The sequence below is a fragment of the Sciurus carolinensis genome, chromosome 1, assembly GCF_902686445.1.
Source record: "Sciurus carolinensis chromosome 1, mSciCar1.2, whole genome shotgun sequence".
Lineage (NCBI taxonomy): Eukaryota > Metazoa > Chordata > Mammalia > Rodentia > Sciuridae > Sciurus > Sciurus carolinensis.
Genome location: NC_062213.1, coordinates 175400956 through 175427552, shown reverse-complemented (window position 1 = coordinate 175427552; position 26597 = coordinate 175400956). Strand labels below are relative to the sequence as shown.

General features: G+C 49.4%; 2 protein-coding genes across 4 annotated transcripts in view; one reads left to right on the top strand and one right to left on the bottom strand.

Annotated features, from left to right (window-relative positions):
• Positions 1–26597, top strand: part of Rnf220 (ring finger protein 220) — a 217123-nt gene that overhangs the window by 188233 nt on the left and 2293 nt on the right. The window contains exons 4-12 of one of the 3 annotated variants that reach the window (XM_047545405.1): positions 861–906; positions 4322–4423; positions 9888–9930; positions 13256–13377; positions 13734–13866; positions 22095–22191; positions 22393–22479; positions 22619–22674; positions 22804–22882. In XM_047545405.1, coding sequence (XP_047401361.1) covers positions 861–906; positions 4322–4423; positions 9888–9930; positions 13256–13377; positions 13734–13866; positions 22095–22191; positions 22393–22479; positions 22619–22674; positions 22804–22882 — 765 coding nt within the window. Of the gene's footprint in view, positions 1–860; positions 907–4321; positions 4424–9505; positions 9762–9887; positions 9931–13255; positions 13378–13733; positions 13867–22094; positions 22192–22392; positions 22480–22618; positions 22675–22803; positions 22883–26597 lie in introns of those variants that run through there. The other 2 variants (XM_047545415.1, XM_047545423.1) reach the window with 2 other exon arrangements.
• Tmem53 (transmembrane protein 53) overlaps positions 19073–26597 on the bottom strand; it is a 29313-nt gene continuing 21788 nt past the window's right edge. The window contains exons 3-4 of the mRNA XM_047545445.1: positions 20677–20850; positions 19073–19863 (exon numbers count right to left, since the gene is read on the bottom strand). Coding sequence (XP_047401401.1) covers positions 19516–19863; positions 20677–20850 — 522 coding nt within the window. The 3' untranslated portion in view covers positions 19073–19515. The remainder of the gene's footprint in view (positions 19864–20676; positions 20851–26597) is intronic.

Genomic DNA, 26597 nt, shown 5'->3' with positions numbered 1-26597 from the left:
ATTGGCCAGCACTTCTGTGTGCATGTATTTGTGAGTGTGTGTGTGTGTGTGTACTCACGCAAATGTGTAAGCACAGATGTGGTAAGCATGGCGGGGGCAGCAGGCAGGGAGGGACAGGAGCAGGGATATTAATGTTTCTGAAGTGGATCTGATTTGATATGTCTTGTTCCATTGTCAGCATCTGTTTAGCGGGGATTTGTAATACTTTGTGGCTCTGGATCACTCATGCTTAGCACGGGATGTGGCCTTGCATACCAATTTTGTTATTAAACACAGTCCTCGCCTCCCCCACAGCCCATCCATCACCTCCCACTCCGGCCCCCGCCTGCTCTGAGCTGCCCACCATATTTCAGGGCCCAGCTCCCGCCCGCCTGCCGTGCCCGATGCCGGAGGGCCTGGGGCTGACAAATTGAATCAGGGGGAGATCATTCCTGGCCTAACACAGTTTGCAGCGTGTTGGAGGGAGAATTGACAAGAGCCATGTCAGCTTCATCACCCCAATCCCATAGGAGCTAAGAGCAGGCTGGGGACAGGAGGTGGGGAGAGAAATGAAGCCTCCTGGACAGGCAGAATCTTTAGGGCTGATCTCAGGAGTCAGGTAAAGTTCCTTTCCCCAGATCCACTGAGGAATCTCCCGTGCCTGGTGTGTATATCCCCTGCCAGTGATCAGCATGGCCCTTGGCCCCTGATAAAGGCCAAGGTAGGCCAGGCCACAGTGTAGAATAGGCCAGGTAGAACTTGGCTAAGCTGGCTGGGCAAGGTTGGCTAGGCCATCTCTCTTAGGTTCTTCTTACTCCTTTACCCTCACAAATCCTGGGCAGCAGGTGGAACGATCACCCTGTTTTCTTCTTTCTTGGCAGCAAGAATTCCCTTCTGAAGGATGCCATGGCTCCAGGCACCCCCAAGGTAGGTGGTCATTTATGTTTTTCCTCCTGTCCATCCGACCTAGATGTACCCAGATCTGGTTCCTCCTGAGAGAAAGGAGCTCCTCCTGGACACCCAATGTCTTTAGAGTTTGAACATTAGCCTGAGGCCTAGAGCTGCTGTGCGTGTGTTGTGGGGAGGTCTTTGTGTGGGTGAGGGTATGCTCATCTGACTTCCTCCTTTTCCAGCTAGGAGAGGGATCAGAGTCAAGAGTGGCCTGGGGATATGGGCAACCCAAACACTAAGGCTAGGAGACTCAAAGGAGGATGGTGAGCTGTAGCAAGTGAAGAAAAATATAGAATTTGAGTTCAAGACATTCCATGAACTTAGAAGTCAGACACATGCAAAAAGGGACCAGAGAGGATGCTGGTCATCTAAGGAGACAGTTTGCCCCTCTAAACAGACATTATGGGAGAGAACCTTGAAAGGATCAGATAGAGAAAGGAAACATGAAGGGCAAGTACCTGTCTCAAAGGAGGGGCCAGGGAGGCTTAGCACAGTAACATAATTTATACCGAGAACTCCCCACAGAGGGAGATGGTACTTCTTCCCCAAAGGTGATGATTTGGAGGGGTTGAAGATCTGGAGAGAAAGACTAAGCCCTCACCTACAAAGTATCCCCTATCCCCCCACACCCCAGCATAAGATTGCCCACTTCTTACAAGTTTTCACAATAACCCCCTCTAGTGCACATTATAGGGAGTAAGGAGTGGATGTTGAAGCTTGGGGAATCTCAGGAATCTTGCACTTCCAGTCAAGGTGAGATTCAGAAGTCTGGGACAGGGCTGGGGAGATAGCTCAGTTGGTAGAGTGCTTGCCTCGTAAGCACAAGGCCCTGGGTTCGATCCCCAGCACCAAAAAAAAAAGAAGTCTGGGACAGAGACAGAGGAGGGATAGTTAGTGTGTTAGGAGGGATACAGGAAAACATGGTATCCCAGGATCTTAAGGAAAAAAAACTTTTGGAATGTTTGGGTGGTCAGCAATGCAAAAGGGAAAGGCTAGTGAAGAGACCCACTGTATTTGGAAGGCTTAAAGTCACTGGTGACCTCTGAGAGGGCAGTTTTGGGAAAAGGAGCCAGAGTGACAGGTATCACCTCTGCAGGGCTGGCCTCACTATTCTGCAGGTCTTTACAAAGGATAAAGTTGAACTTTGTACCTTCATTTAAGAAGTCTCTCAGCTGTATTCAGTTGGAAGAGGAGGAGCAGAGCACCTAGTCCAGCCTTGGACTGGTGCAGGCCCTGGCCAAGGAGACAAAGGCCTGCCAGCCCCAAAGAGAAAGGTGGGAAAGCCAGGTGACTATGACTCATAGAAGTAGGGAGCCACATTGGCCAAGCTTGGCTCAGCCTGCAGCATTTAATGGTGTGGTTAAGGAAGGTCATGGCAAAACTTCCAGGTTGGCCAATGCAACCAGTGACATCTGACATCTGAGCATGGCTGGCAGGTTTGGGAACTTGGACACCAGAAAGGCCTGTATTCTAAGGCCAAATCCTGACAACCTGCATCCATTCCTACCTCCCACATACGCAGACCCATACACACAGCCCAGAATACACACATAGGAAGTCTTAAACTTGGGCACATTCCCGCAACCATAGACACAGGGAGAGTTATCACCAAATGAGACAAGAGACACTTGCTCACCCACTTCCAGATATACACTCATACCCCGAGAGCTGAACGGTTCCTGACCTATCCTTGGCCTTGACCTCGGCTTTAGGGAAGGAGGTCATGGGAGAAAGAGGTGGGAGGCAGAAGGTTGAAGCAAGAGACTGGGAAGATAGGGAAAAGGCGGGAGGGAGGAGGAGGAGAGGGCGAGGGGGCCTTAGACAAGATTGATGGCCTCGTTGCCATTAAGAAAAAAATTAGCCGGTGGCGGCTATCATATTAAAGGGTGAAGAAGCCGTGAATTATTTTCTTAAAGATCTTATCGCTTACAATGATAATTTTACCTTCCAAAAGGCCACTTTTAATGAGGCGAAGAGCCAGGCAAAAAGTCATGATTTAATGCCGAGATTTTTTTTTTCAAAACACATTTTACTGCTTTTTGGTCCATGTTTAAAAAGCACCAGTGACCTTTTTTTATTCTGCTTGCCCCAGGTGTAATGCTGAGGCCTCTCAGGGCTTCTAACCCAGAGAAAGAGAGAGGGAGGAAAGGTGGGAGAAAGTGCACACAAGCATGAGCTTTTCATGGCTGGGGGACCCACATTGTTCCCCCTTCTCTGCACTGGGACCAGAAAAGGAGGTCATTGTCTGACAGCACCTATTTTGGGGGCTGGGGCTGAGTCGCCCACCAGGCCTCTTGTTGGGCTTGGGTGGGTAAAGAAGGAGCTCCCAGTTGCAGGGAATCCCACTCCAGGCTCTCTGCAGCCTCCTCTCTGGGCCATGGGCAAGTCAGAGATCCCTGCCAGACCAACAGCTGCCCCTTCCTTTCCCAGGGTCCTTGCCTGAGGATGTTCAACATGGCCACCGAATGCGGGTCACATCCTAAGTCTCAGTCGGAGATGAAGGATAAATGGTTGCTCCATCTTTCCCAAATTGCTTTCTTTGGGCTGTCACTGGCGATTTGGCATGGCTTTCTAGGCTGGGGAGGACTCCTAGGGAATTGTGTGCTTCCTGCTCAGAGCTGTGCGGGCTGGAGAAGGTGGGGGGAGGAAGTATGGATTGCTTTCAAAGTCTCTGGGCCCCCAGTTTGCAGCTGAACAGGCCTTGGCAAGAGCTGGCTCTCAGGCTGAATGTGCCATGTGGTATTTAGAATTGTGGTGCTCGCAAACAATTTAAAGTAGACAGTTTATTAATCTAAACTGCAGGCGTATGTAGAAGAGGCCAGGCAGGATTGACATGGGGGGATTAGTTTTGCTGGGGTTTTTGCTGGGGTCATCACCACAGCACGGGGATAAATGGACCCAGCGTACATCCCTAGCTGCACGCAAGAAACTCATACATACTATTTAATTTACTGTCTCCATAGCGGGGCTGCCATCAGCCTGTATTAGGGGCAGGCAGGGTGCTGGATATGTGGCTTTACCCCCAACCCTTCATGGGGGTTCCACAGTGTCTGCTTTCTAAGGAAGAAAAAAGCAGGTTTTGCCCTACTGCTCAGCCCACAGCAAGTGGACTGACAGCGTCAACTCCCTGGGGCAGGAATTAACTGCAGCAGGGGTGGAGGTTTGGACCCTGGGGGAGGGGTCTATACCTAGTCCTAAAATCAACCATTCTCTCCCATAACCATACTCCAGTGCCTGACAATATACCTTCGGAATCTCAAAAGTGGCCTTCTGTCCCTCTGCCCTACTTCTTTCTGTCTCACTCCCTAAAGCTCCACAGGACTGGGAACTCCAGGGGACTGACTATAGGTCTCCTTTGGTCTAAGGTCATGTGTCCTTTTTCTTCTTCCAGTCCCTCCTGTTGTCTGCTTCCATCAAGAGGGAAGGAGAATCTCCAACAGCATCACCACATTCATCTGCCACTGATGATCTGCACCACTCAGACAGATACCAGGTGAGGAGCGTGTGGCAGGTGGCCATGAGAGATAAGCTCATCTAGGTGAGAGCTTCAAGGCCAAGCTTGGTGCTAGCTACTCCCCTCATAGGGAGGCCAGGGAAGTGGACTGAATTGTTTGGTTCCCTCTTGTGTCTAGTGCCCTAAGAAAACTCAGAAGGCCCAGGTGTCACTGATGGATGGGTCTTAAAAATGGATGGATCTTAAGGAAAGATGCCAAGGTCCCCTGGGCTCCACTGGGCTCAGAGTACCTCTCAAGTATCCTATCCATCAGGAAGCATCCTAGGGAGTTTTGTTTTATAAGAAAGCCAGAGACATAGGCTCAATCACTGAAGATTTCAGACTTCAATAGCAGGATCCCTAGCCAGACACACTGGCGCACACCTATACTCCCAACAACTCCAGAGGCTGAGACAGGAGGATCACGAATTCAAGACCAGCCTCAGCAACTTAGCAAGGCCCTAAGTAAGACAGCGAGATGTTGTCTCACAATAAAAAGTAATAAAAATTAAAAGGGCTGGGAATTTGGCTCAGTGATTCAATCCCCGCTATGGGGGCGGGGTTGGGGGTGGGGAGAACACAAGCAGGATCTCCTCAGCAAACAACCATTTAATCCTGCCAAAACTTGGTATTGGGCCCAGATAGAGAAAAAGGTAGACATTGCCTATGGGCAAACAGGAAGGGAGTGATCACACAGTCCTAAAAGATCAGAGCAAAAGGGGGCCTAAGGATAACAGTTTAGCAATAGATGGTGCTTCCTTGTGATAGGAAGGAGAAAACTTCCCTCAGAAGCTTTTACCTAAGAAGTAGAGCCCTCCCTTTGGGCACTCCCTATCAGAAGGAAGAAAACAAGGCCCTGCTCCAAGGAAATTTATCTAAATGGCAGGAGGGCTTCCAAGGGATCCTCAATATGAACCGGAAGAAACATCCCTAATCTGATGGAGAGGCAAAACAGTAAGGAATGATAAGCTGGGGTGGAGAGCCAGGGTCCCTGCTGGCACATACCAGGCCTTGGTGAGAACCAGAGAAATGTGTCCTCTCAGGTACCCTGTCCTCCCAGCTGACACAGCCTGGAGAGGTGCAGAACTTGGAGAATACAGTGCCAAGTGTGGGCTTGACACTAGCCTCCACTGGCACCTCCTCCAATAAATGCCTTTGTATGGAGCTTGAACTGAATAGCCCCAAGTGTCAGTGCTGGAGAAGAATCCCTGCACACATGAATCCTGGTTTGAGAGCAGCAGCCCAGTGAACCCCCCAGGAGACATTGCCCTGATCCAGAAAACCCTGATTTGAGGTAGAGAAATGACCTCTTGGTAATCCTGGTCTGAGAGGGAAACAAGGCACTGTCCTGGAGAGTTTCACTGCAAAGGCTAAGCAGAGCCCTGCCTTCAGAGGCCCTAATTCCCTCACAACATCAGTCTCACCATCTGCTGAACTAGGAAAAGAACAGACATCAGGCAAAAATCGCCTCAATTCCTTGACACACGCACCCCATTCCTACCCCAAAAATGTTGATGTTTCTTTTACTCTCTCCAGAATATGAGGAAAGTTTCTTGCCTGAAAAAGTACATATATTGAGCTCAGCAGTGGAGTGCTTGCTTTGCTTGTATGAGGCACTGGATTTGATCCTCAGCGCCACATAAAAATAAGTAAAATAAAGGTATTGTGTCCATCTAAAACCAAAAAATATTTTTAAAAAATACACATATGACCACACACACACCCTACATGCACACGCACATTCATATACAGCACCATATGTGCAACTAACTTCAGGAGGTGAGGAAACCTCTAGAGCCCATCCAGATGCCTCTCAGGTTGAAACCCAACACCCTGTTTACCTCTCAGACAAATCAGATTAGGTGACTTCCTATAAGATAAAGTTCAAGGTCTTCTGCATAACAAGACACCCTGTAATTTAAATTTAACCTGTATTTCCAGCTTCCATTCTTGCTTCTCCCCTACATGAGTCACATGGCCTATGTTCATTGAATCAATGCCACCCACCCCCTTCTTGCTATTTTATATCACCATATCAGATTTCTATTTATCCTTCAACATTCTACCCAAATACAATCTCCTCCAAGACGCCTTTCTAGATTAGTGGTCTCTTCTCATGGACTCTCGTGTCCTTGTTATGGCCCCGTTACCCTATATTGTGATCAACTGTTTAGTATGTTTCAGTTACCTATTGATGTATAACAAACTATCCCCAAACCGGTTGGCTTAACACCAGTTATTATTTCTTATTTTCTGTGGGTTGACTGGGTATTTCCTCACTTATACAGCTCATTCAGCTAAGGATTGTCTAGGATAGAAAGTCCAAAATGGCCTCATGATATCTGGGAAGTTGTCCTGATCCTCTTCCACATGGCCTCTCAGCTTTTTACTTAGCAGCTTCCTGGAAATGTTCCACCAAGAGAGTGAAGGCAAAAACTACAAGGCTTCTTGAAGCTAGATCTGGAACTCATACAACATGACTTCCACCACTTTCTATTAGGCAAGTCACACAGCTAGCCCTTAATCAAGGGATGAGGAAATCCAGCTCTCAAGAGAAGAAGCTGCAAAGAATTGTGGCCACTTTTAATATATCACAATGAATCTGACTTTTCACTCCACTTGGAGTTCCTCCAAGGCAAAGACCTTGTTTTATCCTTCCTTTACTCAAAGGTTTATCTAGTACTGCTCATATTCAGCCCAGTGTCCTTGCCTTCAAGGGGTTAGATTTGCAAATTGATAATTATGACCCAGTGTTTTAAGAGCTATGACATGGGTATAAATAAGTTTTTTAAAATGGCACTGTGAAAGGAAGGAAAACCAGCAAGTTTCACTTGATGTACAAGGAAGAAAGGATATTCAGATAAAGGTAATACCATGTAGGAAAAACAAAGTAATATAACATGGAATGATGTATCTGAGGACCTGCAAGCAGTTCCCCTTTTTTTGGAAAGTACACTGCTCACTGAATACTAACCTCTCCCTGGATGTGCTGTTGGAAAGGGGAACTGGTAGGAGATGAAGCCAATAGTAACCCAGGAACTATCTAGGTATCCCCTGCTCTTTACACAATGCCTGGCAAGTAGTAGTTAGAGTTATGCTGGATTTTTATGCTAGTTATGCTAGTTATGCTAGGCATGGTGGTGCATGCCTGTAATGCCAGTGACTCTAGAAGCTGAGGCAAGAGGGGTACAGGTTCAAGGCAAGCCTCAGCAATTTATCGAGACCCCGTCTCAAAATGAAAAATGAAAAAGGATTGAGGATGTAGCTCAGCATCCCTAGGTTCAATCTCCAAAACCAAAACTAAAAAGAAATTTTAAAAAAATTATTAAACTAGTCCTTAAAAGTAGCAGGTATTGGTTTCCAGTTTGGATTCCCATTTACTTAGCTCCTGCTGAGTACCTAACCCTCTTTAACCATTACCTCACTTAGCCTTCCTGGCAACTACATAAATTAGGATTCATTGCCCCCAATTTATTATTAAGGAATCAGTACAGAGGAGGGAAGGGACTTTTCTGAGAACATACAAATTATGACAAACATCTGGGTATGGTAGCGTATGGGTATGCCTGAAATCCCAGCTACGTGGGAGGCTGAGGCAAGAGGGTTTTAAATTCAAGGCCATACTCAGCAACGTAGCAAGATCCTGTCTCAAAATAAAAAATAATAACAAAAAAATAAGAACTGGGGATGTAGCCAAACTATAGAAGTTTCCCAACCCCGCACTGGGCTCAAGGCTTCCTTCATAACGTCCTTCGCCTTTTCTAATACCTCCTTCGTGCTAGACTTCACATGGGATGACTAGGTAGAGATGACTTGGAAGGAAAAATCAAGCCTTGCCAGCCCTGAAGGATGAACAGTTAACAAAGAAGGGAATACTGGGGGGCGCAGAGCATGGAGGTATCTATCCCAGAGTGCAGAGCATGGAGTGCTTAAAGAGCTATAGTGTCAGGAAGACAAAAGAAGGGAGTAGGTATGGAAGAAATGTCTGGAGAAATAGGATAGGGCAGGGCAGGCCCATGTTACCCTGTAGATCCTCTAGATGGAAAACCACTGAAGGATTTAAAGAAGGGGAAACAGGGTTGAGTTTGTACAAAAGAGAGATCATACTGTGTGAATTATGTGGTGATGGGTTGCAGGAAGAGAAACTGGAGACCAAAAGATAAGGTGAAAGGTGCAAATTGAGAAAACTAATAAGATTATAAACTAGAGCAGTGACAACCAAAGTAGGTAGCGCCATTAAAGAAACTCTCAGGGATGTCTTGCCTATGCCAAGCACCATGCTGGGCCAGGTTCTGGGTTCACCCACATGACTCATACATGACCTCAACCTGGAGTCGTCAGCTCACTGATAAAAATTTGTACTAGCTATAATAAGGGTACAGAGATGGAAGGGAGGGAGAGAAAGCTTTTTCGATTAGGCCTAGAAGGATGAGTAGGAGATAACACAGGAGGTGGAGATGAGAAAATTCAAGAAATCTTTAAAGGGAGATTCCCGGGATGGGATCTAGAGGAATGACTGAGGGATGGAGAAGGTGGAGGCAAGAGCGACTCTCAAGTTAACTGTGTGGGCACACCTGAGTAGACTGTGGCATTCCCTTATGAACTTAGAATCTAGGAAGCAAGTGCCTGTTTGGAGAATGCTGAGCTTAGTGTTGGTCATAAGGGCCTCTTGGGGAGCTACAGGGGATGTCCAGCAACAGTGAAATGCTGGGAATACTCTATCAACAGAACTGGGATGCACTGGGTCTAAGTGGGATAATGTTGGGAGCTTGCGGTGGGATGGCCCGCGGACGATTTCTCCGTAGCAACGCACCCCTTTGAAGGGTATGCCCCAGGCAAGCCGCGCGGAAGGAGGGAGTCTGGGCCGGGCTCTGGGGAGGAAGGAACCCTCGCACGGGGAGGGGCCGTGGGGCGGGGGCAGGGACCTTGCAGCCACTAAACCTGGGGCCTGCCCGCTCTAGGGGTAGTGGGAGGGACCCGCAAGCAGCCCCAGTTGGTGGCTACCAGAGTGCCGAGCGGCTATTTCCTGGTCCCAGTCTGGCCGCCCCCCACCGTGAACTTTCACCCCCAGCGCGCGACGGCGGAGGGTCACGTGATCATGGCCAACATGGCCGCCGCCGCTGCTGGGAGCTGAGGTGCCGCCGCCGCCGGGCAGCCGGGGGGAATCCGCCCGCATCGCCGCCCTCGCCAACCGGGCGGCAGCGGGGCCCGGAGCACCGGAGGCCGGGGCTGGGGCGGCACCGCGTGGCGGCCACGGGGTCCCGTTAGAGCAGCCCCGGCGGCTATGCCGAGGGCCCGGAGCGGCCGGCGGAGCAGGGGGGCCGGCGGGAGGGAGGAAGTAGGTTTGTTTACGGGCTGTTTGGGGCGGGGCAGGCCTGGACTGGGGTCGTCTGCTGGGGCCGGGGCCAGGCTGCGTCTGACGCTCTGTTTTCTTTTTTTGCATCTGTCCGGGATCTTCTCCCAGACCTTCCTGCGAGTGCGAGCCAACCGGCAGACCCGACTGAATGGTGAGTCCTGCCCGGCCCCTCCCTCCGCCCCACCCCCGGCCTCCTCCTCCACTGCCCGCTGCTCCTGGCTTGCTTGGGTCTCTTCCACTTTGGGGCCCACTCACTTTACAGTCACAGTGCATGGGTATGTCCAAACCAAGGCTGCCGACCTCAGTTTCCCCGTCCGTCTAATGGAGGTTATGGTTCCCAGCTCTTGCCCATTTCTCTCTAAAGGCCCTGAAGAACCCTGGGGGGCAATAAGTGCCAGAGAATGAGGAACAAACTACATAATTCCACTCTGGAGCTCAGCTTTGAATTTGCAAACTGCTGGGACCTCACTATACAAGCCGGCAGGGCGCTGAGAATGTTTTTCTTCCAGTTTTTAATCAGTGCCCAGTAGTGTGAATACAGCCTCTCTGCTGAGACTTGACAATGCATTGAGATCTGGAGTTCCCACGGCAACAGGAACTAACTCATCCCAGGGCTCTTTGAGTTATCAGTCGGCCCACATTTCACAAAAGTGATCAGCGTGGGCTCGACAGCTCTTAGAGGCCTTCTCTGAAAGCAGGCCATGTATGCACTACCTGGCGGCCCCCCTTTTGGATTCAAACCTCTGGAGCATTCTTGTTTGCTGAACACAATTGAATGATCCTCGCTTTTTGTGCTTACTGGGGTGTGGTGTATGCGTGGGTTGGCTATAAGCTGCTTAGGGTCTCTGGAGTAAGTGAGTGAGGCCATGGACGTTCAAGATCCCCAGCTCTTACCACTTGGTTGCTGTTGCCAGCCTCAGCTTGTCTGAAAAAGGAGAGCATTCATGATGGGCTAGCACCATGTTAAGCACCATCCTTAAAATACCTCTGAGATGAAACTGTTACACACATTTTATAAATAAGGAAACTGAGGCTCTCAGATGTGAAAATGACTTGTTTAAAATCACACAGGCTGAGATGTAATTGAGCCACTATGGAACTGAAATTTGTTTATTTCCAAAGTCTAAGTTTCTATCATACCACGCTACTACCTCCTTGGCAAATGCTTTGGCTCTTCCAACTCAGAGGTAGCCTCATGTAAAGAAGAAGACTGGACAACACTGTAATAAGGTTAGTTCAGGACTTAGAAGATGGATAGCAAGGGAAAACCCAAATCTGCCTTGCTTACCTGAGAATTTTGAAAAGAAGCCCAGTCCATCATCATAGCTTTCTGAGATTGTAAGGGATCATCTGCTCTCCTAGGGTGCCCTGAGCAAGAAGAGCATCATGCTCTCTATGGTGGTTCATTTCTTTATTCAGTCTTTGGACAGTGTCTGTCATCAGCCCCTTCTTACCCAAAGAGGCATTCCATCAGACTTTTGGCAGGGTAGGTGAGGACCTTTTCTTATTACACTACTTCATGCTAGAATTCTTAGGGGCCTTTGCTCAGTGCCTTTCTGATGTATTGCATCCGTTCTCCATCCCATCCCTGGCTTTAGAGTGTCAAGGTTGCCCGAACTTGAAATTCCAGTTATAAACCAAAACAAAGTGATCCGGATCTTTGTTCACAAAGTCAAAGGGATCCTAGATATGTGATCCATAGTCACATATCTGTAGTGGAAACACAGGTAATTGAGATGGCCTGGACTACAGACCAAGGTTTCTCAAATCCTTGCTCAGTTCTGGTGGGCCAGTGGTTTTCCCTTTGGTTTGCGTTTTTGTCTAGGGTCATGTTCTGCAATTGAAGAAACTCTTTCCTTGAACCTTCAACCGGCAGGAGTTGGAGCCTAGCACACTCACTGTGATCAGTTTTGTTGCTGCTGCTCAGTATGGAGGACCACTGGGGTAGGAGAGCATTCTAAGCAGTGGAGTCAGACCTGGTTTTTTTCTTGCCTTTGCCACTCGTCAGCCACTTTGGCAAATGCATTGATCATTAAGCTTTGGGTTTCATCGGTTAAAATGGGAGAATACAACTTTAGCTTCAGTATATAGATGTTAAGGAGTCTTATTGTGTAGTGTGCCTGACTTTGAACCTGACTTGCAGTAGAAGTTCTGAATTATAACTGTCATCTGTGTGTTCCCTCCCCTGTTGCATTCACAAGCGTCCCATCATCACCACCATCCATAAGAAAGTTCTTCCTGGCCTGGTATGGTGGTACATGCCCACAATCCAAGCAGCTCGGGAGACTGAGGCAGGAGGATCACAAGTTTGAGACGAGTCCTAGCAACTTAATGAGACCCTGTCTCAAAATAATAAAAAGGGCTGGGGATGTAGCTCAATGGTAAGAGTACCCTGAATTTAATACCTTGTACTACATAACACACAAAAAAAATAATAAAGAAAGAAAAATAGTACATAAATAAGTAAGTTCTTCCTGGCTCTGCAGTGCAGAATCTTTCCCTTGTTGGCAGACACCTCTCCTCTCCCCTCAGTGTCTGGTATTGGAGTGGCCATCTCTGATCCTTCTGTTGCATCGTGGGAGGGGCTAGAGAGAACAGAGTCTCTTGTTTTGACCCCTTCCTGCTTCAGTGACAGGAGAACTGCAGAGAGGGATTAGTGAGCTAATTAGAAATGATTGCATCTCTCAGCATTAATTAGTAGTGCTGTGGGCTTACAGTGTGCACTTTGGAACTGAGCCCCCTACGGGACAGCATGGCAGGCGGTCCTCTGCCTCTGGGGCCTGCCATCCCCTCTGTACTGATTAGAAATGATGGAACAGGTTTGAGATAGGTACATCAAGGGCTGCCATTTCATGGTATCCTGGGCACTCTGACCTGGCCACCCAAGATCTGACTCTGATACTCTCTCTTTATGACTGGGTCTCAGTCTCCTTTCCTGTAAAATGGAACCAGTGGACATCAGAGAAATTCCTCCTAGAATGATTCTAGTTAGGACTCCAGGGGTTGCACTTCAGGGCTCATAGCTCCAGAACAAAAGGGTAATTTAATTGATGAGTAGACAGTAGGCCAAATCAGGCCCCCAGGTGACCTTGGGTTCTAATCAAGAAATGTTCTCTAAAGTTGTATTTCCTGACACCAAAGAGCCTGTAGTCTTGGCCTTCTGAGGAGAAACCTAACAACATGGAGTGTCTTTGCCCATTGGACACAATGAAAACAGCATATAGGAAGGTATGCGTTGAACTTAAGCCACCTGTAGCCAAAGAGTGGACACTTCCTGGTCCAGACCCATCTGCTCCTTGGTGCTCTTGGCAAATTCTAATCCCCAAAGGAGCAGGAGGCATTGCAAAATGAGGGCCAGATAGGCACTGAACAAAAGGGCTAATGGCTGACAGCAGGTCAGGATGTGTTAGCTCCACTGGGACTCTGTGTTACAGTGATTACTTATTCTGTGCCTTGTTTCCTGTTTCTCCATGCAGCTCGGATTGGGAAAATGAAACGAAGGAAGCAAGATGAAGGGCAGGTATGTCCCCTGTGCAACCGCCCCCTGGCAGGATCGGAACAGGAGATGAGTAGGCATGTGGAGCATTGCCTTTCTAAGGTAGAGGGACCGTCACCACCCATCTTCGTTCTCCCCTCCCTTCCCTTGACACTAGCTGCTGACTGCCTCCAAATCTGGGCTCTTGGGGTCTTCATGTGATCTCAGCAGTTTTTCCTTTTCATTCTTTGCTTTCTCTTTGCTTTCGCTCTTTCTCACTCCCTACTGGGGCTCCATGGAAAGTTACTGGGAAGAGGCCCCAGTCTTTGACCTCTAGATTGGTTTTATTTCAGAGGAACCCTAGAGCTGGGGGCCCATATGGTACACAGGCAGGGGCTAGGGCTGGGCCTTTCCTGCAGGCTCTGGGGAGCAGGTGGGGATGGCTTGGACCCTGCATGATCCTGCTCTGCTTTTCACAGAGGGAAGGCTCCTGCATGGCTGAGGATGATGCCGTGGACATCGAGCATGAAAACAGCAACCGCTTTGAGGAGTATGAATGGTGTGGGCAGAAGCGGATACGGGCTACCACTCTCCTGGAAGGTGGCTTCCGAGGTACAAGCAGCTGACACATAGGCAGTGACACTGGTAGAAAGGCCTCTGCTAGGTATCCAACTGTTAGGAACCACAAGGCCAGGGCTGGTGGCTGGTCATCCACTCCACCACGTGTGAACTGCTGCTGGCGGGGCTCCTTTGTGACCGTGCTGCCTGCCTGTGATGTGCATATTAAAATGGATGTATTTGGGTGGGGAAATGGAATTGTGAGACTGCAAGCTAGGAGTGACGAGGGGGGTTCTCAGCCTCGGGTGATGCATTGAAGGTGACAGCCAAGCCGCGTTAGCACCTGCATAAAATATTAAAGGGACGGTTATGCATTTATCACTCCATCCCTCTTAAGGCTGATAAATGAGAATCCAGCAACCTGCTGTACACCTCCAGCACTGGGGGCCCTCAGGGCTTCCAGGCAAACACATTGGATTTTCCTCCTCCTCCTCAGCCCTATGTCAGGGAAATCAGTTACAGAGGAGAGAGTGAGTTATGGCAAAATTTGACCTCCCATGAGCTTCATTGGTGAATCTAATTTTAACTCTGATCCTATCCCTTCTCCCTGGGCGCCCTCTGCCCTGAAGCAAAAGGGGCCTAGGCCCAGCTGCTCCCTCTTTCCCTTGGGCTCTCCTCAGTTGCTGCAGAGGAGTCTGCAGGGCTTTCCCCATCTCCATGTCCTCCCATCTCCTTGGAGGGATGTGACTTGCAGGACCCCTCCAATATCAATTCAGACAGCAGAATTAGTTGGGTGTCCAGGGTCAGTGTCCTCTTGTCAAACTCCCATCTTGGGCAGGGGAAAGAAGGAGCTGCCTGCCTCTTGGCCTCCAGCTTTTCTCTCTTTCTGTGCACAAGCACAGCTGGCATTGCAGCTTGTGATCATTAAGGAAGCCAGTCTGCTTCCCGTCTGCTTCCCATTCTCTGGAAACGTCCTTGGGAGTCCCACTGCATATGATCCTTGGGGAATCTCACAGCATCTGGGAAGAGGGTTTTGCCTCCTTGGGGCCGTGTTACCTGGGCTCATGTTGAGGATTGGTTTTCCAGTGCCATGCATCATAGACTGGTTGTGTGAAGAGGCCGAGAGCCCAGATGGGACATTATGCCTGTGGGCTTCTCTCACATTACCCACGTGTCTGAAGACCAGCCAAAATATAAATCAGGAGGGTTAGACTAAACCATTGCTCTAAGCCTGAGCTGGTCAGCTTTAGTTGCCATTGAACTCTGGTCTTATGCTGGATCTCTGGTGTGTCTGAGGCCCTGGATAAATGAACAGCAGAACCCATGAGCCCAGAAATTGTGCACACAGGTGTGTGATGGCAGTCTGTACAGTCATTTCCAGAATGCTTCTCTGGGTTAGCTCTGTTGGCAGCTATAACTATTCATATCTTGTATTGCTGTGGCAGCTTCTTAGGTTTCTTGGCACAGAACTGGACCCGATAGTGTCTGGGCACCAATCAGGGTTTGTGGGGGGTAAAGCTGCACAGGGTTTGCTGTTTCTGTCAAGTCTTTCCCCTGTGCTGGGACGAACTTACAGAGCAGTGTGAGGGGCTTTCAGGCCCTGGGCGGGTATCAGTTTTCCTTAAGTGTTTACACTGCGAGGTTGTTTCTTTCAAGAATTCCTGAGGAGAGTTCAAAGGGGGCTTTTCTTTGAGCGATTTGGAGAGCGAGAATGAGAGTGAGACTTGAAGAGGGAACGGGCCGGAGGTGCCTTTATCTGCAGAGAATTGCTCCAGCTTTCCTGATAGAAGCTGCTGCTGCCTCTTAAACAGCTTAGTGCAGTCAAAAGACAGGCCGACTTGAAAGGCTGTTTTACAGCAAGATCAGCGGGGGCCACAAGGCAGAGAGCGGGGCGCAGTGGAGCGGAGGAGGCTGGGCCTCCTCAGTGCGGGAAGCTATCAAAGGGAGGCCCTGGCTGATCTGACTGCCTCTGCCCCTGAACCCTGTCTGCAAAAGCTGGCCATCTGTCAGCCTACCCTCCCTGGTCGGGACCAATAGGCCCAATTCTTGGGGGGTTGGGTGTGGCCCCGCCAGGCGGGCTGGTGTCAGTACAGCGCATTGATCGCCCGCCGGGCGGGCCAGGCCGCAAGCCGGGCAGCGCGTGCTTAATGTGATTGAAAGGCAGTTAAAATGGCGGTGACCTTTTCAGGAGGAATTAGATTGCCTGCCAAGACCGGTTAGAGGGAGTGATAACGCCAGCTGAAGAAGCTGCCCAGCCGACTTCAGAGAGAGGGAGGCAGAGGCAGGATGAGCAGGCGAGCAGCGAGGCCCATTTAAGCTGTGCTGTGCGTGCTGACAGAACAGAGATTGCTGTCCTTGTTAGATATGAAAGAATTGAAGAATTGCAGATAAGTTCCTGTATCCGATCATCCCCGTCCCTCCTCCCAGACTAGGGCTTCTTCGTCATTCTCAGCAAAGCTTCCCACCAGGCCCCCCGGTAATTGGGCTGATGGATCAGATCAGTTACCTTGAGTGAAATCTGTGGAAGGCAGGAGACAAGCAAGAGTTTTGGTGGAGACACTTGCTAGGGGGAATGGTCTTCAGGATGGGACCGTTTGGTTTCTAAGGGGAAGGCCCAGATATTTCAGTCCTGGGAGTGCTTGAAATTGGTATTTTAGGACAGAATGAAGAACCAGACAGAATAGAAGAGCATCAAGATAGGCCCAGCTGGAAACAGATGTTTAAAAGACCCAAGAAAATAGGTAAAAACTTCGAGAGAGTAAGAAATTTTTGGTGTCTAGGAAATACTCTGACCTTTGCAGTTCTAGGGGAGGTTTCAGACTGCTTAGCTGCTGATTGCTGTCTTAGAGCCTGAGGTTTTTTAACTTGCCAGTGCTGTTTTCATAGAGGGCAGCACACAAAGCCCAGTGCCTTACTTACAAGAGATCAGCAGTTTGGAGAAAAAAGATGCTTTTTCTGGGGTACCCTACAAAACCTGTGCAAAACAGGGGCCTTCTAAGCCAGAGAAGCAAGCCATAGGAAAGAATCTAGTTATATAACCCTTCAGACAAACCTGCCCCTACCCACAATAGGAGGTATGTGACAGATTAGTCGTGGCACTTTTTCTCTCATTTCCAATTCCAACTATTCTTAGTTCCTAGAGAAGAGCCGATGGTGGTGAGCTGTGGGCCCTCCCCTGATTGTCATTGAGTTCACCTGGCTGGATTAGGGGAACCTAGAACCCCTCCCATCTGGAAGGAAGGAACAGGCAAGAGAAAGGACATGGGAATGATTGGTTTCAAATAAGATGGCAATGATGCGGGCATAAGAGTGTTGGGATGGAGGCATTTCCCAGGAGGCTACACAAGAAATACAAGGTGTCTCCAGCTGTGTCATTGAGCTCTAGGTTCTAGCATTGCTGAAATCCACCAGGAAGCCCCTTTGGATCAAACAGGTGGGTAGGGAGAGGAAGATAAAACATTTGACTGTGCAAGGTTTTCTGCCCTGCGAGATTCTGGAGGAATCTGTAAGAGGCACTACATTTGAGTTCTTGTCTTAGATTCAGACTGGTTCCAAGCAGCCTGGAATGAGAAATCACAGAGAGAACTATAAGCAGGGCAGCTTTAGCGCAGTTCTTTGGACCATTTGTTGATAAAACTTCAGCATCGGATTATGGGACAAAGGGCTGAGAGGTGTTGTGAATCCAAGGGCACAGGCACATGGGCCTGGCCCTGGCTGCTGCCTCCATTGGCACGTTACCTTTTAAAAGATGGGAGCCCCAAACACTAAAAATATGCCCAAGTGCAGCTATGCTGCCTGCTCTTGTCACTGGCAGTTGTTGGAACAGCACACCCCTGGAAACAGGCTGGAAATGCAGAGGGCCACTGCCTTCTAACTCCCCGCCACCTTTAGTTATGACTGTCTCCTGTTGGGAGGGGTGAGGAGAGGTGGCAAGGAGCAAGGCACCTTCTGTCCCCTGTGGCGACGGATGGAATTTAATCGCCATTTGGAACACAATTGTTAAGCTGGGACAGAGAGAATCCAGGCAGAAGGAGCAAGTATCAATGGTTTTAAACGGCGTCTGTCTCTGAGCGTCTCTCCTGACGTGAGGCAGTGAAACGCGTTATCGAGGAGGCCCGGAAAGTGGCTAAGTGCGTTTGACACACGCCAACTCCCTGCCTCCACACTGGATAATTGCATTGTCAACTGTTCAGCGAGGTGGCAGGTGACACTGCAGGCCGATTGATTGTCCCGCATCGCAGCTCCCCAGACTGTCAGCTCCCCAATCGATGGCGTTTACACAAGACACCGTAACTGCATCTGTAACTAATTCCAGTGTAAAACTCCCCGGAAGCTGCTGTCCCTGCCCTCCCTGTAGGTGAACATTAGGCTCTGGAGGACCCCCAGACTCCTTTCTCTCTGGGATCTGGTTTGGTTGAGAGTAGCAGGTGAGGAAATCGATAGCCTCTTTTTTGTGGTTTCAGGTTTCAGGGCGTAACTACCCCCAGTAAACAGGCATCTCCAGTTTCTCAATCGATCATTTGATCAATTGATTAAATTAACACTGATTTTTTTTTTTTTTTTTCTCCCTTCTCAATGACCCAGGAAGAAATGAGTTTATGGGAGAAGGGTTGTTTTTATAAAATTTATAGTTAGATATCAGTTATGCACTTAACTCTCTCCCTCTGTATTGCTGAGTGTTCACTGGGAAAGAAGAGGGTTCTTTGTTTTGTTTTGTTTTGTTTTGTTTTTGTATGCCCACCTGCCCAGGATTGGACAAACCTGGCTCCCACTTTGCTGGGCATTGCTGACAATCAGACTTAGTTTGCCTGTGAGTGAGCCCTTTTTGCTGCTTTCAGGTGGGGTAGAATCATAGCAAGGGCCCCTTTCTGGTGACTGAGGTACACTCTGGGTCATCTTGGAAGTCCTAGGGACCAAGTTCCTTCCCTGGAAAGCAACAGCAGAAGTGGCAGCTTGTGCCAGTCACAGTGGCTCAGGAGACTGAAACAGGAAGATCACAAGTTCAAGGCCAGCCTCAGCAACTTAGCAAGACCCTGAGCAACTTAGTGAGACCCTGTCTCAAAATAAAATACAAAAAGGACTAGGGATATGACTTAGTGGTTGAGTGCCCCTGGGTTCAATCCCTTGTACCAAAAAAAAAAATGGCAGCTTGCCTATTATTCCCTGAGTTTCAGAGAAGAGGAGCCAGAGACTTGGAAAGGAGCTGTCTGTGCCATCTTGCCTCTGAGTACTGGCTTGGGATATTCCAGCAGCTGAGAACATAAAATGACTGTGGAGCCTTCCTCTCCAAGTGGGAGGGGGCAAACTGGCGGGTGTGCTATCTGCATAAAACGTCTTTATGGCCGTTTCTTTTTATTATGATTCTGCCAGAAGTCAGCAAGTGACATTTCATTAAGAAAATAAAGTTTAATGTGCTGGGAAGGAGGTTGGAGCGGGCTCGGGCAACACCAGAGTGAAATTGGCAATGGCAGCCTGTTCTAAACACCTGTGAGGGTAGGTTCCCAACATCTGTCTCAGCTGGGGCACAAGGTCAGGGTCAAAAAAGACTGCTCAGACCAAAGGCAGAGAGGCCTTTTCCTTGGCAAATAAGATTTTGTACTTTCCCTCCTGCCTCACTGGTCAGAGGAACAGAAGGTTGCCACCTGGCTGGGAGCTGCACTAGAATAGGGAAGCCTGTGTCATGAGATTTTTCTAGGCCCAGCCTTATTCTGGAACAGGGCCCCAGGGCCTCATAGAGTAGTGTTGCCAGTACTGCTGTGGTAAGTTGTATAGCACCTGCTCTGAGCCTGGCCAACTCTGCTGGACAGTGCTAAGATCACAGCAGTGAGTCACTCTTGAGACCCTTGAACTTTTTGGTCTGGTGAGGGAAAGTGACAGTGGTAATAAATGTGAGTAACAGGAGTTTGGGTAGACACCAAGGAATGGACACATGTATAAGATGTATAAGTACCTGAGCAAGGTACATCCTCCACTGAGTATTTGGAGGATGGGAAACCAGATCTTGAGACTGTATTTACCACACTGGGCCAGACAGGATGTGCTCCATAAAGGCTGAAAGAATATTAGAGGTGAAGAGTCATTCCTTTTGCAAGGATTTGTAGAGCAACTACTCCATGTAGGCACTACCAGTTAATGGTAGAAGGTTGAGCTGACTTAGACTTGCAACTGAGCAGCCATTTGTTTTGTAGACCTGTAGTGAGAAAGTTATATAGGCAGATGGGGTAGAAGTATCCAGGCATGAAGCATAAACATATAGGATATGGGAGACCACACTAGCCCTGTTCCCATGGGGTATAAGTCCTGGAAGCAGGGTAGGCAGTGAGATTACAGAGGAAAGGACTTCAAGCCACAGGGCTGCTTTATATACTGGGACTTCTCCTGATAGCTAGAGCTACCCTGTCTTTTCTGTTTTGCCAAGGGAGCCAAACTGAGCTCAGGAGTGGTGCCAGGTTCTCTGCTTCTTTTTTGCCCACCCACAAGGCAGGGCTAGGCTGAGCGGAGGATGTGAGACTGGCTGCTGAGCTGCATGTACTTAGAAGAGGGGGGTTGGCAGGGATCAGAGGGCCCAGGCTATAAGTGAACCTGATAGCTACATTCTGATTGATGGCAGAGTTTGTCTCCCAAACTGTCAGAGGGTTTATAGAGGTGCCACTCACCCACAAGGTGGGAATTGCTTGTCAGGACACCTGGCCATGAACAGGAGACAGAGCTGTAACTTGGTGTTTTCTCAGCTTAATGGCCCTGCTGCTGACCTGCCTGCTGTACAAGTGTGTCAGTGCCTCCAGGTCGAGGGCAAATGAGGACTGTCAGGGAGGGTGGAGCCTAGGGAATGCCCAGCCTCTTTCTTTCCCTGGTGCTGCTTACCTCTGGGATGAGTGGAATCTTTGAGACCCGAGACTGGAGGAGGATCAGGAAGAAAGTGCTTTTCAGGTCTTGGTAGATGGAGAACATTCCAGATGGAGTGAATAGTATAAACAAAGGTCTCAATGTGTGTCTGGAACACAGCAAGCAGTCTCCATGTCCATATGTACAGGGCTTCTGGAGTGAAATGAAAAGAGAGTGAGTATAGAGAAGTGGATGCATATAGATCTTCACAGATCTAACTGAAGAGTCTGGACTTGGCTGTGCATACAGTAAAGAGTCATACTGGTTTTGGAGCAGGAGAACAAAGGATCAAAACTAAAAGGTAGGCAGGATAAGGGAATAGATGAGAGGTTTAAGGACCTATTATAGCACTGTTAACCATTACTCTAATGAGAGTGTAAGTACCTAAGAATGGACAAGAAGACATTGCTGAGATCATTGGGCAGAGTCCCAGGTTGTTTCCTTGCTTCTTAAAGGATCTCACCAGCCACAGAATCTTTTTTTTGCCCCTGGCCAGTCTGCCATGTTCCTTATATAGGTATGGTCTGAGACCCATAGAGAAGTAGAGGTTGGGGGTAGCCATGGGCTTTCAAGAAGGGTGGTCCTGGGAATCAGACACCACCCAGCAGGTGAGCTGGCTTCGTATAGTCTTATTAGCTCACCCTTCCCCATTAGCCAAGAGTCTGCCTGTGGCTTCGTCAAATGAACCTCAAGTGGTCAGCTGCTTGAGGTTCAGCCTGGCCCTTGGCCTGCCCCAGCCTAGCCTGGTTGCCTTCATAGACTGCTGCTTTGAGAGGCAGGTGTGCATGCCTGTTCTCCCTTGTCCGTCCATTCCTAATCCCTTTATAACTACACTTGTCCAGGAATCTGGGCTGCGTGAGGTAGAGATGAATAATTAATGTCAGGCGCTTCAGACACCAAATATTTGAACAGCTGCCTGGAGTTTTTGCTGGCAAGGACCTAGCGGCCAAAATCGGGATGTTGGCTGGGGGTTCCACTCTGTGGCTCTGATTGGCCTTCGTCAGCCTGTTTTCTTTGATGGACTTGTCAGACTGGACAGTGGGACGTAAGGAAGCCCAGGTCCTGGTCAGAGCTGGGCCAACCTTTTGGACATGGATTTCCCTGCTTTCTTTTTGCTTCTGGAGCTGGAAGACAGATGGATAGCAGGCCTGGGACAGGGTGTTTCCTTAGGACTTGACAGTATATGAATGGGCCAGTTTATGAACAGAGATCCTGGTAAAGGGACTGAAATGTCAGTCAGGAGCACTTAAGTATCTAGTTCAGTATATCCCAGGTCCAAGTTTCTGTTCGGGCCTCATCTGGACCCCATATCTGATCCCTGCTTAGAGGCAGCATAATGGGCACACTTGGCCTAGTCTTTTTGGTCCATTGCTGTCCTCATACCCTGCTTCCCACAGGCTCTGGCTTCGTCATGTGCAGCGGCAAAGAGAACCCGGACAGTGATGCTGACTTGGATGTGGATGGGGATGACACTCTGGAGTATGGGAAGCCACAGTATCCTTGGGCCTCTATGGGGCAAGATGGGACTGGCGGGGCAGGCCATTGGGAGAAAGAAAAGTAGCTAGCACCTCTAGTACTTGACCATATCACCCCCAGGGTCAGAGACTCAACTTTGGCCATGGGGAGTCCTCCTGAGTATTTAGCCCTCATGGCTTACAGCAAACTAGAATCCATTGTCCTTGACCACCATGCCAGATACACGGAGGCTGATGTCATCCCCTGCACAGGCGAAGAGCCTGGTGAAGCCAAGGAGAGAGAGGCACTCCGGGGTGCAGTCCTAAAGCAAGTGTGGGCACAGGCGTGGGATGCTGGGGTGGAGGGATAGGAAGCACAGAGGCAGAGCTCAACCCAGTACCCACCTGCAGGGTTGTCCTGCATGCCATCAGGCCTCACTGTGTTCTTTCTTCTTTCTCTTCTCTAGTGGTGGCCCTCCCAGCACCCGCATCACACCTGAGTTCTCTAAGTGGGCCAGTGATGGTAAGTCCTGACCGAGGTTAGCTATAATTTAGAGAGGGATTCCTAGATAGTCATGACTGACTCAAGCCCAAGCTCTCACCTATGTTATCCAATCTGGCCAAAGTATGAGTTGTCCCTCTGTCCCTGCAGAGATGCCATCCACCAGCAATGGTGAAAGCAGCAAGCAGGAGGCCATGCAGAAGACATGCAAGAACAGCGACATCGAGAAGTGAGTGTGGCTAGCCAGGACTGGGGTGGGGTAGGGGGGACAGTTGCTAGTAGGAAGGCCTGCTGCCAGGGCTTCTGGCCCTCCCAAGTGTAGCTCAGTCCTGCTGCCCTGGGCACACAGCCGGCATTGGAGCCCAGCTGGTGCTAAGCGTGACTCTGTGAATTGATCGCTGGGCCATAGACCTGGGAGCCTTGGTGGAGGGAGGAGCAGTCCGCCTGCGTGCCTGCCTGCCCGCTGCGGCGGCCTCCACCCGGGGAATGTGATGTATGGCCGCCCAGCCCAGCCGGCGCACTTGATTCATCTCCAGTTTCTGTTTCTTAATCGGGAGCTAAATTGGTTTCATTTTTCTTGTCCCGGGTGGCGCTCGCAGTGGGTTTTAGGCAGGAGCACTGGGTCTCATCACTTCTGGTAGGAATTTTTGGCCAGGGCTTTCCAGCAGGGGAAAAAGGGATCCATTAGTACTTTACCTAGGACTGGGCAGCCCCTCTGGCCTGGATCCCCGGGAGCCACAAAGATTTAATATCAACTGGGCATCTTACTGCCTTTCCAGAAGCGCAGGCAAGGCCAGTTCCAACCCTAGGAGGTGGCATTGTCCAGTCTGGGCTGCCTAGAGCTGCTGCCATTGGCCATTGCTTATCTCCCTGCACCCACCCCACTCCCTCTAGTTATGGGGTAGGTTCCCTGGGGTTAAATGGCAGCCTCTTCATTCTAGGACCAGTGTTCCATCTTGCCTTCTGCCAGGAGAGTGGATTGCAGGCCGATGCAGGGCTGGGTCGGTGGCCCAGGGTCACCTCCCATTTGTTTCCCTCCATTTTGTGTTGTCATAAATTCATTCCAGCCCGTTGTGGTTGATCAGTTTATCTCGGCCGGGGCCGCGAGTGCTGCTGGCATGATGTATGGGCCGCGGCGCAGGGCCCGGCTGCCCATGAATCACTGCAGCTGCTCCGTGTCAGCGCCGGAGCGGGCCGTACAGGTTCGGCGCAACCAGCTTTGGGGGGGAGAAATGACGTATGGATGTTTATTTAATAATTCTCTCCTACTCCAGCTGAGCGGGGCGGGCGGGGCTATAAGGGGCACCCACCCTCGTCTGGAGGGGCTGCTCATAAATCAGAAAGACAAGATCATTAATCAGGGATGGCGCCTGAGGAGGAGGTGGGGGGCCAGAGCCAGTGGCCATCCATGAAGGTGCTACCCACCCAAGACTGGGGGAAGTCCCACTTGTGTGAGCACAGGCTCCAGTAGGCAGGGCTCTTGAGATGAGTTGGGGATTGACTTGCTCCTGTGCAAAGATCACCATTGGGTCTGGATCAGCCAAGGTTGGAGCCCTTCAATCCCTATGACTTCTGTCTTCCTTATCCATAGAGTATGGAATCCTGCCTTAGATCTGTTTCATGTTCCAGGAAAGGGAAAAGGCAGGATGCTATGGCTTCCTCCAGGAATCTGGCCACCTCATGCCCTGGAGGGGCTCAGGAATAGCTAACAACCAAGCTGGGTCAGGGGTTGGAGGATTGGGTATTTCACCAGAGCAAAGAGTAGAGGTCAGGTATGTGCTGAGCAAATCTAGGAAAGGTGGGCTTTAGAACTATATCTTGGCCTGTGATGTGACCTTGGAGTTCTTAGGTATTTGTTTCCCCATCTTTGAAATTCCTAGCATGGGTCTTGGAAAGGAAGGGAACATAACTCCCCATCCTTGTCAGGAATTTAGCAGCAATTGAGATGGGGATGGTACATACGGCATCAGGCAGAATGCCAGGGAATGAACCAGCTGTGCAGCTGCTTGTGAGGGTAGGGGTGAAGACGTCCCAGAGTGAGATGGAACGGACACTCCTGGGAATCAGTACCAGAAGGAACTGGAGACAGCCTTTCTCAGTATCCCTGGAGAGGCAGGGCCTAAAGAATAATGGATCCATAGCTGGTGGATCTAGAGCATTCCCAGTATAGGAACACAGACCACTAGGGAGTTATATTCTATGTTGCTTCTAGCACCTAAAAAGAAAAAGGTCAGAGATTGAAGTTTGTTGTCTGTCAAATGTTACCACATCCCCCAAGACTACTTTGCATCTAACAGTGATAGGCCACCTCAAGCTTTCTCTGGACCATTGTCTCTCTCAGGCTGGCAGAACAGGCACCCCCAGGATATTGTCCATGCCCACACCACAACTCACTGTGTTTCTGCCTGTGTCCTCCATACCCCCTTTAGTCCTGCTTTTCACTTCCTTATTGAATACCTCTTAAACATTACCTGTTTTATCACACCCTTCTTCTAACATCCCCACAACTTCCCATTGCCCATGAGGTACTTCAGTTTCTGACTGGAATTGAGTTCTGCCAGACAAGTCTCCTCTCTCACTTTAGCAACTTTTGCCTACCTACAGATGAGCCTTCCAGCCCAACTGGGCTCTTGGGCCTCTTGGTCTTTGTTTCTTCTGTTCCCTTGACCTGAGACACATCTCCTTATAAGCCAGTATAGAGTAACAGTTAGTCACAGTTGACCACAGGCTCAGTCTGCCACAATGGAGTCCCATCTCCCCAAATCTGTGTGAACACCGGGCAGGTTGTTTAATTTTTCTGTGCTTTTTGTTTCTTCGTGTACAAAATGGGAATATTAGAATCTTCTCACAGGGTTTTTATGAGGTGTAAATAGGATAATAATTATCAATCCCTCAGTACAATCCCTGGCATTTAGTAAGTACTTAATAAATTTTAGCTATTTTCTTTGTATTATTATCCTTATTCCCTACGGCCATCCCCAGTACCATTTTTCTACTCTTCCGGCGGGCATTTTTCTCTGTGAGTAGCTCTGTTCACTTGTTTTAGGACGGGCAGGAGGGATCCTTAAGAGTCTTAGCAATTCCCTATTCAGCAATATGACCGGTCTTGGAAGAGTCATAGGGACCTTATGGTACAGGGCTTGGACAACAGGCTGAGGCTTACTAGGGTATCAGATGGGCCTAGGAAGAAATAACAAGGAGCCCTTGAGGGAGGCCAGGCCTATGGCAAAGGGACCTAGATTTTATGGGATCTGTCCAGCCCCACATCTCCCTTTCCCTGGAGGTTGGACTGGCTCTTCATTTTACAAATGTTTACTCATGTTCACATGCCAGAAGTGGGGCTTAGGTCCAAAGTAAATACTGGCCAAGTGAGAGCCTGCCCTTGGGGAACTCAGTCTAGTGGAGAGACAAAGACCTTTGCAGTTGGACTGTTGGGTTTGAGTTGGATACAGGGTGCCCTGAGAGCCCCCAGTAGTGGTACTGTCTGGGAGCATTGGAAAAGGTTTCTGGATGAGGAGGCAGAGCTGGTGAGTTGGGGGTGAGGAGTTGGGAGGACCCAGAGGAAACAAAATGTGGAGGCCAAGAGAATGGAAAGGGTGGTTTACATGAAGACAGTGACCAGTTTGTGTGGATAGAGCATAGTGAATGTGGCAGGGTGCTGAGGGGTACAGGCTGGCAAGGCCAGACTAAGGAGGAGTTTGTTAGAGCTTTATTCTGAGAGAGACATTGAAATGTTGGAGTAAAAATGATCAGATTTGCTTTTACAATGTAAGTTCTAGGTGCTGGGAGAATGGGATGGAGATGAGAGACTGGAGCAAGGAGGCTGTTTACTCAGCTTAGTGGAGTGATCCATGCAAGAGTCCAGGAGGCCCAACCAGTAGTGGTAAGGGTGGAAAGACGTGGAGTGATTCCTATTAGGACAGGTGGGAGATTTTTTCGAAGTT